This window comes from Apostichopus japonicus, chromosome 6 (genome assembly GCF_037975245.1).
Source record: "Apostichopus japonicus isolate 1M-3 chromosome 6, ASM3797524v1, whole genome shotgun sequence".
Classification (NCBI taxonomy): Eukaryota; Metazoa; Echinodermata; class Holothuroidea; order Aspidochirotida; family Stichopodidae; genus Apostichopus; species Apostichopus japonicus.
The window spans coordinates 16,394,836-16,412,528 of NC_092566.1; the positions used below are offsets into that span (position 1 = coordinate 16,394,836).

A 17,693-nucleotide genomic window follows, 5' to 3' on the forward strand; every position below is an offset into this window, starting at 1 on the left:
TGAACAGTTTCTACTGTCATTTTCCACTTGTATATTGCTGTCAAAGAATGACAAAGAAATGTAAATATACTTTTATCTGGTAGATGAAATCATCGTTTTAGGGCAAAGTGGTACGAAGACCTCACACACGGTCGTGTGGGTCACTATAGACACGTAGCCCTTCAGTCGATAGGCTACCACAGACTGCCGCACGGTAGGACACACCTGTTCAACGCAGAACCATGAACAGAGCATGTCTCGAAAGAAGATCTGTCTCGTTTTCACGTGTGTAATTACATAAACTTTCTGTGGTCGTGGCTTTAAATTAACCGTATAGGTTTGAAAATCGACATATCGGTCAGATGTGTTGTAACACTATATTGGAATCCTGCTTCCAATGGACAAAGATGTTGAAAAGAAAACACACATAAGATGGTGCTGCACGGGGTCGAAACGAAAATGTTTCCTTTTTTTTGCTACTTAACTAACTCCAGCAGTTGGTTTAGCCAGTCAGGTGACCAATATGGAATCAAGGCATATATATGTGATAACGGTTCTAACAAAAATTCTTGAATGATACGCATGTACGGAGGTATTGTGCTATAGGCCAATATAGGTACTTCAGAAATGTTTACCCTTATCATGAGTGATCATTAAGCTAGAACGATCCAAAGTATTTCATATCAATTTCTTTTTCCGGTTAATCAGTGTCAGTTGGTATTACTTTAGCTGTCAAATTGACTTGCCATTTCGTTCATGTAGTCACATGCTATTACTAATTAACAGTTCAGTAGGGCTTTTGGTGCATTGTTCTTCAAACGTTTCATTTCCTCTACGAATTACAAGAGTCCTCGTAGATGAACATGGCTTGGTAAATACTATTTACCAGTTATTGGAAACCTTAAATATTTGTCTGTGTACATTTCACAGTTGTAAATGAGTTCCTATTTATTCACTGTTAATTATTTAACAAACGTTTTTCATTGTCCTTGTTGACTTTTGCCACCGGTTACATACTTCTAATATAACACGGTACAGTAGGCTGTTACAAGTGCGGTATGGGTGTATGTACTTAAGCGTTACTTGTACATCTGCCATCATTCAAGATGGCTCGAAATCAATTCTTTCGAGGACTTCCCTATGTGTTAGGGATATTATTGACTATCGTAATAGCTACTCGTGAGTAACATTTTTACATTCAATAAAATTACTTACCATCTCTATTGTTATATGCAACGTTTATGTGCATTGCTGAAAGTCATTAAATAAAAATATCTGTACTTATCAAATTTAAGCACAAACTGTTCCTCCAACTTCAATTAAACGTGCAATCAAGTCACCGCAATAATAAGAGAAAGGTAAACTTCAAATTGCGGTTCTAAAACGGATTTCACCTTCATCTGCGAAGTTTAGTGTTCTCAACTACCTTTTACGTGGTACTCACCGTCTTCCCGAAACAGTCCCGGTTCTAAATTTTTAGGTGTTTTAACTGTACATAGACCGATAGTGATTTTTCACATTGAAGTTTTGTAGATAAACAATTAATAACGCAACCAACATTTGTCATTGCCAAAAAAAAGAGTCGTTTTCCCGTGGAATGCCTTGAAAGTACATTTTCAGTCAAATCCAATCCGAACAGATAATTGCAGATGTAACTTCTCTTTCTCTTTCTCTTTCATCTCCAACTGACAAAGCGCATACGATCCTCATTTCAGTTTTGAACAGACGTAAAAGAACAATTGGATAATGTCCATTAATTACTCTCATATTTGATAAACTGAAATGTTATAGGTTAATGAATAATAGAAAAAACTGATGAGATACTTTAGATAATGAAAAACTGGCAAATATTTGTATAGTTAGAACGAGACACGAAACTTAATTTTGGTCTTAGACTTAAAAAAGATATTAATTAATTGTTCAGTGAGCAATTGAAGATGCAGAGCTTTAATTTTTGCATATAGTATTCTAAACGCATTCATAAAAAGTGTACAAATCATCAAAATCAATATCGTCATTAATCTATTTTCCCTCATAAAACTGATGAAAGGTCAGATCGTACTAATAGGTCAAACTCAAACAAGCAATTTATTTGCGACTAAGACTCAACACCTGAAATACAAATTAATCAAGAGCATCCACTGCGTTTACTGTAACGTGAACGTTATATCTGTATAGTAGTCTCGAAGCCAAATTGTGTATATTTTTGATCAATAAGTATAGCGATGGTCTTTTTTGCAATATTTCACTATATTTGATCATAATGAATGTGTTAGGAATACCACTTAGGTCATCGCCAAATTAATATTCTTACTATATTTCAAGCTGATAATGATTTTCGTGGGAAAGTATTCCTGATTTCATTGTTTTTTCTTTGTAACTAATAACTCCGTAATAACTAATATTATATTAAATAAAAATTGTATTATATTATGAAGAATTTATAAAGAAAGTATGCTTATCAAACCACAAAATGACATTACTTGTTTTTTCTGAACTATTCAGATGGTGTAAACGTTAGTTCTTCCTACAACTTTACGTCACAGAACTTTGGCAACGGACACTACCCAAACAATCTCTATGAAGATTTTATATTCTCAGCGCCAGAAGGATTGCATCTCCTGCTTAACATTATTTATGTTAAGACTGAAAACTCATGTGACTATTTAACAATTGGTAACGGTAATATCGTAGGCGAAGGAACTCTTTTGTCGTATTCTGGGGGACCTGCTATTAATGAATTACGAGTTTTATCAAATGGTACCAACTTGTGGGTTACATTCACTACTGATGGAAGCGTCACCGATGAAGGATTTTATGGCATTGTTGAACCTGTAAATTTGACATCTGATGGTACAGTTTCTCTGTAATTTTTTTAAAGTAATATCTAACTAATATTTATAAATTATATATCGACTTATAAGTTATATAAGTTATATCGACTAAACCAAGCTACAAATGTATAACATATGCTCCACGGTTAGACCATCAACCTGGTTATATCAACATGATGTTGATGGAAGACTGTGTGAACTTTTATGAATTTTACCAAAGCTATGTAAAATGATTGACATAACACATATAAATAATTTGCGTTTCAATCGTTCTAACAGCTGTGATTGTTTTCAACAATAATATAAGTCATTTCTTAATCATGTAGTCGCATGATTAAGTTGTTAACTTCAGGTAGTTGACCCTCATGAAAACAACCAAATGCTGTTCTTACTGTTTAACATGATTGAGTGTCTGTCATACATATATATATGAGGTACAAACGTAAATTGCGTTAGAACCATCTCAACGCAATATTCTTGGACAATTTAGTCAAACTAGCGCACTATGATGTAGTAAGAAATTCTTATCTTTGATGTTTGCAATTGTTGGTGGAATTATATAACATTTTACAAACATTCCGAATACTTTTACCTTATTACTTTTCAGAATTTGACTGTGGGAAGGAGTTTAACTGCCAAAATGGTGCATGTGTACCACAAGGTCAAAGATGTGGCCAAGATCCAGTCTGCGCAAACAGTCAGGACATGAAGCGGAAATTTACTTCTGGTCAGTAACTGAACATTGCATTTAATTTGCTTGTTATTCAGCATATATCCTATATCTCCAAATAGACATAGATACAGTATGTGACGTTGACACGCAGGTATGAACGCACCGGGGTCCGGGCTGCAAGGGAGCGCCTATGACAAGTACCGAAAAAATAAACACTCTTTTACTGAATACAGCCGACGGAGAGTTTATTATTGATATTAAACATGCAACATATGGTTTCCCTAAAATACTGTTCAACATGCACTATACCCATTGGTAACTCAAGCAAAATCCTTTCCTCACAAGAGAAATCGCGAGAGAGCCATATCCGGGGGTGTGAGAGGTGCCGAATATATTTAGAAAAAGGCTTACCCAAGCTTAAACCATGGTTGGGCTTGGATAAATGCGGAATATTCTATGCGGAATATTCTATTCTATTCTATTTCGTTTGCTTAACCGGGACTATGCCGCTGGCAAACCCTAAAAAAATAGATGGATTTGCTCGTATGTTTACTTTATTCATGTTCTTCGCCACTTCGGGGGTATAAGTAATACTAGATTGGGCATTATATAGGGTTAGTGCTTGTTGTAATGGATCGTTAATACGGCACTTAATCAGTCGATTGATGAAGGAATTTCTCTTGCATAAACATATACAAAATATATCCTTTGCTAAATGGTGCCTGGGCAGGGGATGTTATGACTGCGTGATTCATAACGCCATAGGCTCCTAGGTCAAGTACCAAAAAGAAAGCAGCATTTGGGCCTTGTATACAGAATATATGACAATACACGCAACCATTTAAGCCGATGTTAGATATTATATTCTTCAAATTCAACTCACTTTAACGAGTGCTGTAAAAAGCGCATGCACACAAACACACATATAACATTTCAACTCTTCGAATATCCTGGTACTTAACATATTTCTGGTAAAGTTGAACTTGTACTTATACGATTGCATTCTTGAATTGTGTATCATAACTTGATAGCAACGCAGATGATTTGACCAGATGCATGATGTGTAGTATTTAGTATGGGAAACGGTGTTGTTGTCTTTCTGGGTGGGGGGGTGGGTGGGGGTTGAGGGGGATAGGTTAAGTAACTAAATATCTAAACCACCGGTGATAATATGTGATGAAATGAGTGTGGCGGATTCTTTAGCATTGTAAGATCACTGCTGGAGACTGTTGTACCGAGTGGAAATTAAAGAAAATCAAATAATTCCATACATCCGATTAATGAAAAACTGAATTACTTCTTTCCTCTACGCCGTACGTGCACACGTGCAGCTTTATTTTTCGTTGTAGCAAAATAGTAGTCCAAAGAAGTAAGGTAGTGTTTTTAATTTCTGTGCGTTCCAAAACGGGCCTTTGGTTGGAGGCATCACGACGGGCTTTACATCCGTTAAGTAAATATATGTTCATCGAGAACCCGTTTGAAATGGGAGTAAATTAGAGAATGAAATTAAAGTTTGTTTAACCAACTTGGTCACCGTGTTCAGACTTTCTCAAATCTGACAAAAGACAGACAAATAGTCGAAAAAATGTTCTTCTTTTAAGGACATTATTTGAAAGAGTATGAATCATGTTATTTAAAATCAGTTGAAATGGAGAGTACTATGTAATAGACTTGGAGTGAACACTTGCCGGTACATTGTGGAGATTAGCACTAAACTTATTAGCACACTAACGAGAGCACGCTACGGTCACTGAACCATTATCATATAAAACATACAAACATTCAATCACATAAAGAAAACATACGATAAATCGTTAGAATAATATGGAAGAATTTAAGCAGTCGAGTTTAATGTTAAGTGTTTCAAGTACTGATTTTGCATGAAATGTCCACATTGTATTTCGTTTGAAATGTTATTTTTATAATCATATTATAGCGCGTATACTTTTAGGTTTCTGGGTATAGCACACATTGCTAATTAATCTACATATTTGGCACAATTTAAAGCTAGTTTGGAATAATACCACAGGTTTCTGCTTTAAATGGTTTCATTTGAAATGATTTCAGATATTTCATACATTAATAAAATGATAATTGAAGATCATGCCCTTTGCTTTCAGATGTTTCTTACGTCAACTCGTCTCGTCACAACATTTCTTACAATGGAGAATATCCATGTAGGTTAACTCACACGGAGATTTTCATTGCACCCGTGGAACTTAATCTTCTACTTACCATCGTACATATGGAAATTGATTGGGGAGACCACTTGATAGTTGGCAACGGAAATACCTCAAACGAAAGGAACATTGTTGAATATACAGATTCTTATATAGGATATGGTAAAGAAATAAAAGTTTTGTCAGAGGGAAACATGATGTGGCTGACCTTGACATCCGATGCATATCCAAGTTATGGAAATTTGATCGGTTTTATCGAAGCGGTAAATATGACGATCGACGGTAAGTTGTTTTAAACTGATGTGGAATATTGTTTGGTTTTTCCTTAAGATATGGATATAAAATTGAAAAACAGTTTCATGAGACTTGTTGTTGTTTGATTTTCATTGCATCTCGAAATTTGTTCCATTGAATACATCCGTACATCCGCCCGCCCGTCCGTCTGTATGTCCGTCCATCCGTCCGAACAAAAACAAACTTGAGAATTTGAAAGACTTAAAAAACACACATAAAGGTAACTGGTGTAATTAATAGAATGTAATCTAGTCCTTTAAGATAAGTCCTCAATAAAAGTAAAGAATACTTGACATAACAGTAGCGTGTTCCACAGTGGGTAAGAACAACACTTGACTTTTTGTCCTACGAACGTTGCGACGTAAAGAGATGCTTGAAACTACTTGAGTTTTTGGTGTTGTAAGTATACTTAGAGAAAATAGAGAAATAAAAACAACTGACCAGCTTTACAAGCAGAATGTTCAACAATAGATAAACGTATTTAAGGAAATAAGATCGTCAAGTGTAAGTATGTTTCAAGGAAGAAAATCAGCGACTTGTGTTTTCCGTATGTGCGAAAATTTGATTTGCCTGACCACTTTCTTTGCACGAATCAACTGGACATGATGATTGGTTATTATAATTGTCTCAGACTAGATAGTGGATCAATGCGAGAAATATATCTTAGTTTAATCTAACTAAAAATAACTGAGGTAAAATACCATTATACTTTTAAATATGTTTGGTACTATGATAACATGACCATTCCATTAGATTTGAAAAGCCATAATAATATCTAAACATGTTGGTTTTATTACCCTTATATGCACTGATGTACCATTCAAAGTGATTTGGAGATAAGTAGTCGTGGAAGAAGAGCCAATAACAATATGCTTTGTTTTTTCAATGTTCACAGGTAGCTTGTTCGATGCAAACCGATCGTACTAATTATTTAATTCATTAGTGACAGTGAGTTTAAAATATCAACAGTATACTATGTGAAAGCATTGTTAGTGTAGTCAGCGAAAGGAATGACCGACCTTTTGTTAAAAGCATTTCAAGTATCACTCACGTATATAATAAACAAAAGTGGTCCCAAAATTGAACCCTGCTTTTGTCTACTGTCTGAATCAAAGCAAGCAGTTTGAACTTGTCGACCGACTCAAATACCAGTCTGAAAAGAAATGGCATTGCATTTATTCAGAAATATATTAAGGTGGTTAACCGCTCTTCTTTGCAGGATTTTAGAGGCAATGTAAAATAGAATTAGGACGATAATTGTGTAATATAGATATGAATCACCGATCTTAAAAAAAAAAAATGATATAGGCCTAATTGAAGGACAGTACGAGATTTAAGGTGTTACGAATATTCAGCAGTAGTTTCGCATGTTTTTGTGACCAAATCGTGTAACGATTCTTTGTAAATTGTAGCCGTGCACACGCGATACATACATTATGCATGCAGTAGTCTTGTCTCAAGGTGATACCCTACACGGATATCAATATTCGGAATTGATGGCACACAAGTGTGTAGAATGGTGCTACGGACACAACGTTGCCTGTCTAATGTGCATTCAGTGGTAGTCTTGTCCCAACTTTACAGTTGTTATGGGCTGTTTATATTACCGATAGCACAATATATGACCTACTGCTAACCAATAGAGTCTTTTATAGAAAATTTCGAAGTTACGTTCTGCAAAGTATGGTAGCTTAGAGAACAAAAGTGAACTTTATCATCGAAGACATTATCATTAGACAATGCATGTTAAACCAAAGCATTTCATATTTTATATATATATATATATATATATATATATATATATACAATCCGTAAAATATCAGTTATGGACTCGTCTACGTTGACACTATGCTAATACCACTAAAGGTTGACAAAAACAAAAAACCAAGCTACGTCGCCGGTTATTCTGAACAAAAACTTAATACAATTTCGTTGATAAGGTGTACTGCAGTAACGCATGCTTCCTTCTAGTTTTACTTTATTTTTTCTTACAAATTATCTTTTCTTCAGAGCTCGATTGTGGTGACGGTTTTGATTGTCAGAATGGAGCTTGTATAACACAACGGGATGTGTGTGACTATGAACAAAACTGTGCGAATGGTGCTGATCTCATTGGCACTCACAAGTTGGGTAAGTGTCTTTGTGGATTCGTACCAAATGCAAATAAGATACTGTGAGCGGCAGAATAAAAGGTTTTCAATGTGTAGATATGTGAGTTTTAGGACTAGATGGTGGAGGGGCTGTAATCACAAAAATACATGTCGTATGCCCTCTCTTTGTTATACAGTTATATCATTACACATGTCAGATGCGATTCAATAGCAGATATCATATAACCCAGCATGAAAATACGTCTTTGATGAATCGTCGATTGGAGACTAAGGTGCTATAGACACGGGGAGCCAAGACATTTTATTTGATAACAAAATATGTATCGTGTTTCATTAGTAGGTGGTATTAATGTACTTTTTTCTTACAAATAATGCTTCATCACTACAATCGAATTCAGTAAGCTAGCAACGTCATTGGGACTTTTATTTTAGAATCAATACTTGGAAGCACATAATCTTTCAAAGGGAAGTTTCAAGACGGTGATTCGAGATATAGAAGTGTATATAAACGAAATACAAGTATAATATATATATATCAAAATCATGAATTTTGGAAGGCATATCAATCTCCGTAATATAGTTAGTTTGAAGTATTTTTATCCAGTACTCATACAACTATGGTTTGCGGGAATATAGCAGATTTATTGTAATATAGGGTTAGCATAGTTTAGTAGTCTGGCACAATCACACTTCTGTATCAGAACTCTTAACTTGGAAGTTTGAAATAGTTCATTCAAATAAAATAATTAAAGATTATTCATTTTACTTTCAGATGTTTCTTACGTCAACTCGTCTCGTTACAACATTTTTTACAATGGAGAATATCCATGTAGGTTAACTCAAACGGAGATTTTCATTGCACCCGTGGAACTCAATCTTTTACTTACAATCGCACATATGGATATTGATTGGGGAGCCTACTTGATAGTTGGCAACGGAAATATCTCAAACGAAAGGAACATTGTTGAATATACAGATTCTTATATAGGATATGATGAAGAAATAAAAGTTTTGTCAGAAGGAAACATGATGTGGCTGACCTTTATATCCGATGCATATCCAAGTTATGGAAATTTGATCGGTTTCATCGAAGCGGTAAATATGACGATCGACGGTAAGTTGTTTTAAACTGATGTGGAATATTGTTTGCGTTTTTCTTACGAAATGGATATAAAATCGAGATTGTTTTTTTACTGATATTGTCTATTGTTTCAGTAATATAAGTCATCACTTTATGACGTTTTCGGACGACACTATAATGATGAATCGGATTACCAAGCAACACACTGAATAGACAGTGTTGAACCATACTTCGTTATAAGCAACGGCTTTGTTCCTAGAGTAATTAACCGTGCTTACGGAATATTTTAAGAAGATGTTGAGTAGAGGATCTTTTACCATCGTTTACATGGACATTGATTGGGAGATTACTTAAGAGTTGGCAAATGTAAAATCTCACATGAAACTAACATTATAGAGTATACAGAATCTTAGGGATATGAAGAAGAAATAATTGTTATATCAGAAGGGAACATAATGTTGCTGATTTAAACATTAGATGGAAATTCTTATGCATATGGAGATAACATGATCGGTTTCCTCGAAGCGGTGAATGTTTCGGCTGACGGTAAGAAGTTTTAAGCTGATGTGGGATGTTGTATATGGTTTTCTCATATGAAAACCCGAACCGTTATTATTTGGTGTTCACTGCCAGTTTGTGGAGGTGAAATAAACGAAGACTAAAATTATGATTTGGCTTATAAAGCAAACACATTTACTAATCATATACGGTAATGTACAGCCACGGTAATAATACTATTCAGACAACAGAATTTGTTATTGCAATTAAATCCCTTACAGGCAATGACTTATTTGAGAGTAATTGGCATTGTTTATTGAATAAAACGCTGATACACATTACTCTCATTTACATTTCCATGCTTTCGTAGTACTTCTGCAGGTTGTTGATAATCTGTTAAATATTGGAACATGAAAAACTTCAACACTTAGCTTTCTATTTACAAAGATCGTTGTCTTTGTACAATCCGCCAAATAGGCCTACCTACCGTGCTCTGTGCTAATATCACTCTAGGTTGAAAAAGAGAAAATAAATTGCTTGGTATTTTAGTCTGTACTCGGATTAATACAAAGTCCTTAATATACGACTCTAAGATACCTTGCTGCCTTTGTTCCATATATTCTGTGTGTTTGTACAATTTCTTTCCATCAGAGCTTGATTGTGGTGACAGATTTAATTGTCAGAACGGAGCTTGTATACCTCAGATATTCTCGTGCGACTCTATCCCAAACTGTGCAAATGGTTTCGATACCATGGTAACTAACATCTCGGGTAAGTGTGTACACGGAATTTAACATCACGGTGATAGTGGATTTCAGTATTTTCACTGGTAAATTATATAAAAGAAACCAATATGAATTGTATATAGGCTAAGTAACGTTTACGAGATGTAAACCTCCTGATTTGATAAGTTAACGTTGATGCTGTGTCGCTGATTTAAGTGCATGATGTTGGATGGAAAAAAAGAGAAGTGGAATGAAGGGATTTTGGGGTAGTTCAATCTCAATCATGAGTTATTACGACTATGATCCAGCATGGACCTTCGTGGTATTTTTACAAATGCAAAAGGATATCGACAGAGAACGCTAGAATGAATGTAACCAACAGCTTTATTACACACAATTCTTCGACCTTAGCTCAACGAATAAACATCTCATAGGCTACCAGTTTACATACTTTTGAAATCATTTGGGCGTAATTAAATTTAAATTCTTAAGATAATGAAACACCTGGTCCATTTTCAGATGTTTGGTACATCACTTCAGCTCGCCACAACCTGTATTATGAAGGAGAATACCCATGTTGGTCTCAAGACACAAAGATTTTCATTGCACCCGATGGACTTAACATGTTATTGACAATTGAATATATGAGCATTGCTGGAGGAGACAACCTGAGAGTCGGCAACGGTAATATTTCAAGCGAAAGGAACATTTTGGAATACCAACAGGGTGATTTCTCTGATGAAATAAGAGTTTTGTCAGAGGAAAATATTATGTGGCTGACCTTTACATCAGATGATTATGATAATTATGCACTTTTCAGCGGTTTCATCAAAGCAGTGAATATGACAATGGACGGTAAGCAAAGTTTGCAATGATGTGTGATGTTCATATATCTTTAGATAAGAAAACTGCATCAACATCAAAATCGCAACGTACCACAAATATTAGGAGGGTCTACTAATCACGTTTATGGTTATATTGATCGACACTAAGAAGATGCATTGATCTTGGGTTGTCGGGGAAGGGTAAACGAAGTACCAGATGACCTTGAACGGTGACCTATATATATTTAAGAAAGACAATCGTTAAACTGCCCCAAAGATTCGACAAAATAAACGTTCGCCACTGTGGAATTAATAGAAAGACGAGTAATTAACATACTTATATGTTCAGCTTCTGTCTTGTTCCTAATGAATTTGTTTAATTGTTATAGAGCTATGACTTATATCAACCAGTAGGTAAAAAAATAAGTTACATGATTCAGGCACATAATTTAGAAAACAATTGTGAAACGCCTTTGACATATGCGTAACCGAACGTTTCGTTTTTGTTGTTGTAATCACATTCCTTCATCAGATCTCGACTGTGGTAACGAATTTGACTGTCAGAACGGAGCTTGTATTCCACAGACGTCTATGTGCGACTATGAACAAAACTGTGCAAATGGCTATGATATGATGGGTATATCCATATCAGGTGAGTGTATCCATGGTGAGTGTATCCATGGCGATGAGATTCGAAACAGAAACATGTTTAACTATATCTCATCTTTCCAAGAACATGTTGAGGCCCCTGTCGTCACGATCATACTTCAGCTTTGCTAGGAAGAAAACTCTCGTTTACTCTATGTGAACGTGTGCACTGATAGTTCTATGGTTACTAAATCGGAATGATAAAAAACTGTTGATTGATGAATCGAGGTATACCTGTCAAACGTTTGTTGAAGCGAATTTTAATACTTCTACCGCGTGTATTCCTGGCCAAATTAGGGCCTATATACGTACCTAACTTTTGCAATGTTTATATACGTAATTATCCAGTAAAATTGAATAGACTATACAATGAAAGTTTGTAAATATCTTGAAATAATTGAAGTTTCAAAGATTTGCTATGATACTTACGATTTGACGAAGCGCATGGTCTTTATAATGTTAATGAACGATGATGTTAGAACTATGGAACGCGAAAAGGGCAAACTGATTTCGTTGTCTAAACTAACTTTGGTGCTGTCTAAACTAAAGTTGTTGCTGCTGTTTTGACCATGTTGTTGCCTAAACTTACGTTGTTGTCTAAACTTACGATGTTGCCTAAACTTACGTTGTAGCCTTAACTTTCGTTGCTGCCTTAACTTACGTTGTTGCCTAAATTTCCGTTGTTGTCCAAACTTTCGTTGTTGTCTAAACTTCCGTTGTTGTCTAAACGTTCGTGGTTGTCTAAACTTCCGTTGTTGTCTAAACTTACGTTGTTGTCTAAACTTACGTTGTTGTCTAATCCTACGTTGACGTCTAAAGTTGATTCCGTTGTCTAAACTAACGTTGTTGCCATCGGCGCTGTTCAACAATTGCTCAAGCACGTGATGTAAATGAAATAACTTTTCGCTCGAAATTCAACTTGCGCTGCAAATGCTTACTACTATACGCACGTATAACAATTAATTTTTACTGAGCCATTAGTCGACAGACATGGCGGAAATCGACCAATTTAAGCAATATATTTTCTTGGGTTACACGAACAGGAAGATTGCAGAGTATTTGGGATGCTCTGAAAGGACTGTAAAGAGTCGGAGGAAAGAATACAACCTTCGAAACAAAGATGTTCAAAGTGCATGGTACGTCTGCCTAGTACTAGTAGTAGTACATTATCTAGGTTGAGACATAGAATTACTGCTCTTATTGGTTACGACTAGGGGCCCAGAAGATTCAATCACATGGAAATAGACAAAGGGTTTGGTGGATGTATGACATTTTAACAAAAACCTGAGTGAGGTAAACCTTGGGGTCCCATAATACTTAATTGGGGGCCAAAAATGCATTTATTAACATGGAGAGAGACAAAAATGAAACGTACTCAGATGATTAGTAATGTAGACCTGGTGTTACGAGGGCCCATTGTAGCCTAATGTTATATTATAGAAAGTATTTAAAATTGCTTACGTGATAAATCAGTATTTGAGAAATTAGGTCGGGTTACCGTGTCAGAATGTTATGATACACGATTGTTCTGGTATATTCCTTATGATGACGCGCTGGTCTCGGGTTAACGTCGGTTTACGTGAAATCGCGTATAAGCTGTGCACTCATTTTCGTGGATTCTCTGGAGTGTTCGCGAGATATGCAAAGGACTTCCAAGAATAGAGAAACTGGGTCAAGTGTATCGAGAAAGATCTAGATGATTCTTGACATGGCGAATCGTATAAAAAGCCGCCCAGATCGGAGAGTTTTTCAGTTTCTGTACGAATACAAGCGACGACACATATTATACCATTCTACTATATATCGTCAGTGCTCAACTGCCAGTAATTTCTGAGGGATTGAGATATCGATACCAAGATTGATTCTACGCTTCCATTCAGAAGTTTGAAGAAGACTTTGCTGTGAAATTACAGTTTTCCAGTATTTATTGCGGAGAAGGTGAAGAATTTCTGTCTCCGTTGAGGAAGTTCGTTACGCCAGGAGTTAGTGGCTAAAAAGCTGATTTTGGACTGACTCTGGTAATATTTAGTCGGCGAGAAGTTCGACTTGTGCTTCACTCGATTGTGGCTGGAAGTCCGTCTTCTATTTTGAAGCATCGCCGGATAGAAGGTGACTGCTGTTTCTGGGATCGCGAGAAACTTCGTCGAGGACCAGTGAATTTCGCGGTACAACGGACCGAGAATCGTCGTCATCAAGGTCGTGGCCGCTGAGGGATATCGCCGTTGGAAGAGACCAGCGTGTTTTTAAGTGTATCCTATCTTGTTAAGTTTGTGAGTAATTTTCTATATATTTGTAATTACCATTTGTTGTTGTTGGTTAAAACTCCATTGTTCAATAAAGGTTACGTTCTCATTCAAATTCTCTAGACTCGTTAATTTGTCTGTGTTCTTACGGAAACGAACCCAGGCTTGTGTCTCGTTAAAAATTAATTATCGAGACCTCTCGCATTCCAACGTAACACTGGCCCTTAGTACTACTACTAGTACTTGGCTAGTACTTAGAACACTGAAACACCGATGACAGCAGCCCCAAAGGGCCAACCAACATGGCAATAATCAAGGGCGTATGAAAAATATGGGGGCGGAAGTATCATTCCGCCCCCCGCTTCGCAAGTCAGAAAACCCCTTTTTCATTTCCAAATGAGAAAAAAAAATCTCATTTGGAGAACCAAATTGCATCTAAGGCCAGGTGAAAATGCGAAATTATATACAAAATGGAGTGGTTGTTGAAGTGTGCTATATTGCACCAAATTGCATCTGAGGCCATCTGGAAATGTAGCAAAATTCCAAAGGGAGTGGGGGACACCCCCTTCCCTTAGACCCCTCCCCCAGGCCGGACATCAGTCTTCAGCCCCCCACTCAAAAGTATCTTCCTACGCCACTGGCATTAATCATTATGAACAGAGATGAGGATATTTAGTTTTGTAATCGAACTAAAGCATAGGGGAACTACTGGGAACTACTGGGAGTAGGACTAATTCCGCCTAGCCTAGCCCAAGCTCATCAGGGAGCACTTTGGGGATTACAATTTATTAATGTGAATGATAAGGCACTGGGCTATTTAATCCAATCACTTTGGTAACTATAAAGGCTTACCCCTTCACGATCGAAGTTGTCGACCACTCGCTGTGGTAGTCTAGACTGATTAGAATTCTTTCCATTGTTGAGTCTGGTAGTAAGACTAAAAATACCAATATGGCTCGTGGGACCCGGGTGTGATAGTGGTAGTCTGAGGCCTATATAGTTTATAGCAGCATTGTCATGCGCTGGTGTTGGTTGTTAAATTTCTTGCGAAAAATTAAAACGAGCTATTTTTATGTCACGTGGTTGAGCAATTGTTGAACAGCGTCGATGGCAGCAACGTACGTTTAGACAACGACGTACGTTTAGACAACGGAAGTTTAGACAACGGAAGTTTAGATAGCAACGGAAGTTTAGATAGCAACGGAAGTTTAGATAGCAACGGAAGTTTAGATAGCAACGGAAGTTTAGATATCAACGAAAGTTAAGGCATCGACGAAATTTTGAGCAACAAACGTGAATTTAGTCATCAACGTAATTTTAGACATCAACGTGAGTTCAGACATCAACGTGAATTTAGACACCAACATGAGTTCAGACATCAACGTGAGTTTAGACATTAACGTGAGTTCAGGTATCAACGTAGGTTAAGACAACGAAAGTTTAGACATACATGTAAGTTTAGGCAGCAACGAAAGTTTAGGCAACAACGGAAGTTAAGGCAACAATGTAAGTTTAGACAACAACGTAAGCTTAGACAGCAATGTGAGTTTGAGCAACAACATAGTCAAACAGCAGCAACAACTTTAGTTTAGACAGCAACAAACTTAGTATAGACAATGAAATAAGGTTGCCCTTTTCGCGTTCCATATAGAACAGCCGTTGTGATTGTCACATCCACTTTCTTACCTCGTGTATGAATTTGTCAATGGTATTTAACATAATATACTGGTGAGCTCACCATAACTCCTTTTTTTTGGTATTCATTAATAGAACGTAAAATCCTTAGACGGTAACATATATGTTGGTAACGTATTACTTTAGTAACCAATATATAATTTAATTTCACTCTCAGATGTTACGAAGGTCACTATACGCACTGAAATATCGGCACCTAACTTTCACACCGGAGGATTCCCATGTCACTTACAACAAGAGGAGATCTTTATCGCACCTGATGGCCTTCATGTGCTCCTTACTATTGACTATCTAGACACAGGTGATATCTATGACTTCCTGAAAGTTGGTAATGGCAACATCACAGACGAAAGGAACGTTTTGCAATATTCGGGAGGTCCACATGTTGATGAAATAAGAGTTTTGTCGGAAGGAAGTGTGATGTGGTTGACCTTTGAATCAAATGCATATTATTATCAAGAAGGGTTTACCGGCTTTGTTGAAGCAGTAGATATAAACGTTGAAGGTAATGTTAGTGTTTTATGTGGGTAATACTTTCGTAGCCATATTCACGAACTATTCATAGTTTGAGACAACAGTTATGATTTAAATGTTATTAAAAGGTACAACAAACAATATCATAATACGGTAAAATACGAATCCGTGTAAAAAGCGTAAACGTTAGAGGGACGCATCTGTAGCGTATAAGACGTGGAAAGTTAGCGGGAACGCACGGTTGAATAAAGGTAAAGGGGAGGAGGGAGGGTGGGGATGTATAATCATAGATACCCTCCTGAATTCCAACGTTTATAACACTGGATTTTACATTGATGATACATGACTTTGTCTGCAACATTTTTTCTCACTAGAACTCGATTGTGGTGACAGATTTAATTGTCACAACGGAGCTTGTATACCTCAGATATCTTCGTGCGATTATGAGCAAAACTGTGCTAACGGTCGCGATCTGATGGATACTGATGTTTTAGGTAAGCCACTGTGTATTCTTGCTTTTCTTAAGAGACAAAAAATAAACGCATCGTGCGTAAGGTTGTTAACCCCACAAAGATGACTATTTGGGTTATTTATGAGTGACCGTTTGGTATGAGATCATGGAGAATCGACATATACCAATTTAAATCGGTAAATGTCAAATTATATTTAGAAGAAAATTTAAAAGTAAGAGACATTAAGATCTCTCAACTTTGAATAGCCAAACTCATGTTGCTACAGATGAATCTTCAATGAAGAAACGTAACATGTCATATCAGTTTTTGGCCGGGGACCTAATATCGCGCCCTTCTTCTGACTGTGATCTCATGACGAGGGCGTGATCACATGTGAACACAGTCGAGATGATGTGGTGAAAAGTGGGCTTCGAGAGTGGACCAGGTGACCGAAGGTTCAGGAACTGCATGCTATTAAATGACCATCCATAGTCTACCATCCATATACAACCAGCGACATTTTCAGATAATATGAGCAGTAACTAGAAACAACCAGTGGCGTGCAAATGGGGATGGGGGATTACATTTTCCCTTGACTGATATAGATAGGTGGCTGAAATGTTTTGCAAGAGACAGATGAGAATAGAAATTTAATCAAGGAGAAGTGAGTCTATGGGTAGTCCCCGGAAAATACAAAACATGTTCAGATATGATGCATTGCGAGTCATCTTAAGACTTTATATTTGTTCTATGTATCTGAAGTATAGTTCGAAGCTCAAGATTGTGATGACTCAAAACTTCCCCGACTGATGCAGTGACCTGAATATTTATGGGCCAGATGCATATGAAGTATTTTATAAAGGAGGGGTGCTGCCATGGGTCATTGAAGCTGCCTCCTGTGCATGGGGTGTTGGGGTCCTTCACAAGAAAAACAAATGAATTATTAGAAGCCAAATGGTGCATTTTAAGACTATAATTTACA

General features: G+C 36.6%; 1 protein-coding gene across 6 annotated transcripts in view; it reads left to right on the forward strand.

Moving 5' to 3' along the window:
* Positions 1-168: 168 nt before the first annotated feature.
* Positions 169-17,693, forward strand: part of LOC139969118 (uncharacterized) — a 54,505-nt gene continuing 36,980 nt past the window's right edge. For 4 of the 6 annotated variants that reach the window (XM_071973914.1, XM_071973915.1, XM_071973918.1 and 1 more), the window contains exons 1-11: positions 169-1,158; positions 2,485-2,832; positions 3,421-3,540; positions 5,607-5,948; positions 7,971-8,090; positions 8,844-9,185; positions 10,302-10,421; positions 10,895-11,230; positions 11,732-11,851; positions 15,943-16,290; positions 16,634-16,753. In XM_071973914.1, the coding sequence (XP_071830015.1) occupies positions 1,086-1,158; positions 2,485-2,832; positions 3,421-3,540; positions 5,607-5,948; positions 7,971-8,090; positions 8,844-9,185; positions 10,302-10,421; positions 10,895-11,230; positions 11,732-11,851; positions 15,943-16,290; positions 16,634-16,753 (2,389 nt within the window). In that variant the 5' untranslated portion in view covers positions 169-1,085. The remainder of the gene's footprint in view (positions 1,159-2,484; positions 2,833-3,420; positions 3,541-5,606; positions 5,949-7,970; positions 8,091-8,843; positions 9,186-10,301; positions 10,422-10,894; positions 11,231-11,731; positions 11,852-15,942; positions 16,291-16,633; positions 16,754-17,693) is intronic. The other 2 variants (XM_071973917.1, XM_071973919.1) reach the window with 2 other exon arrangements.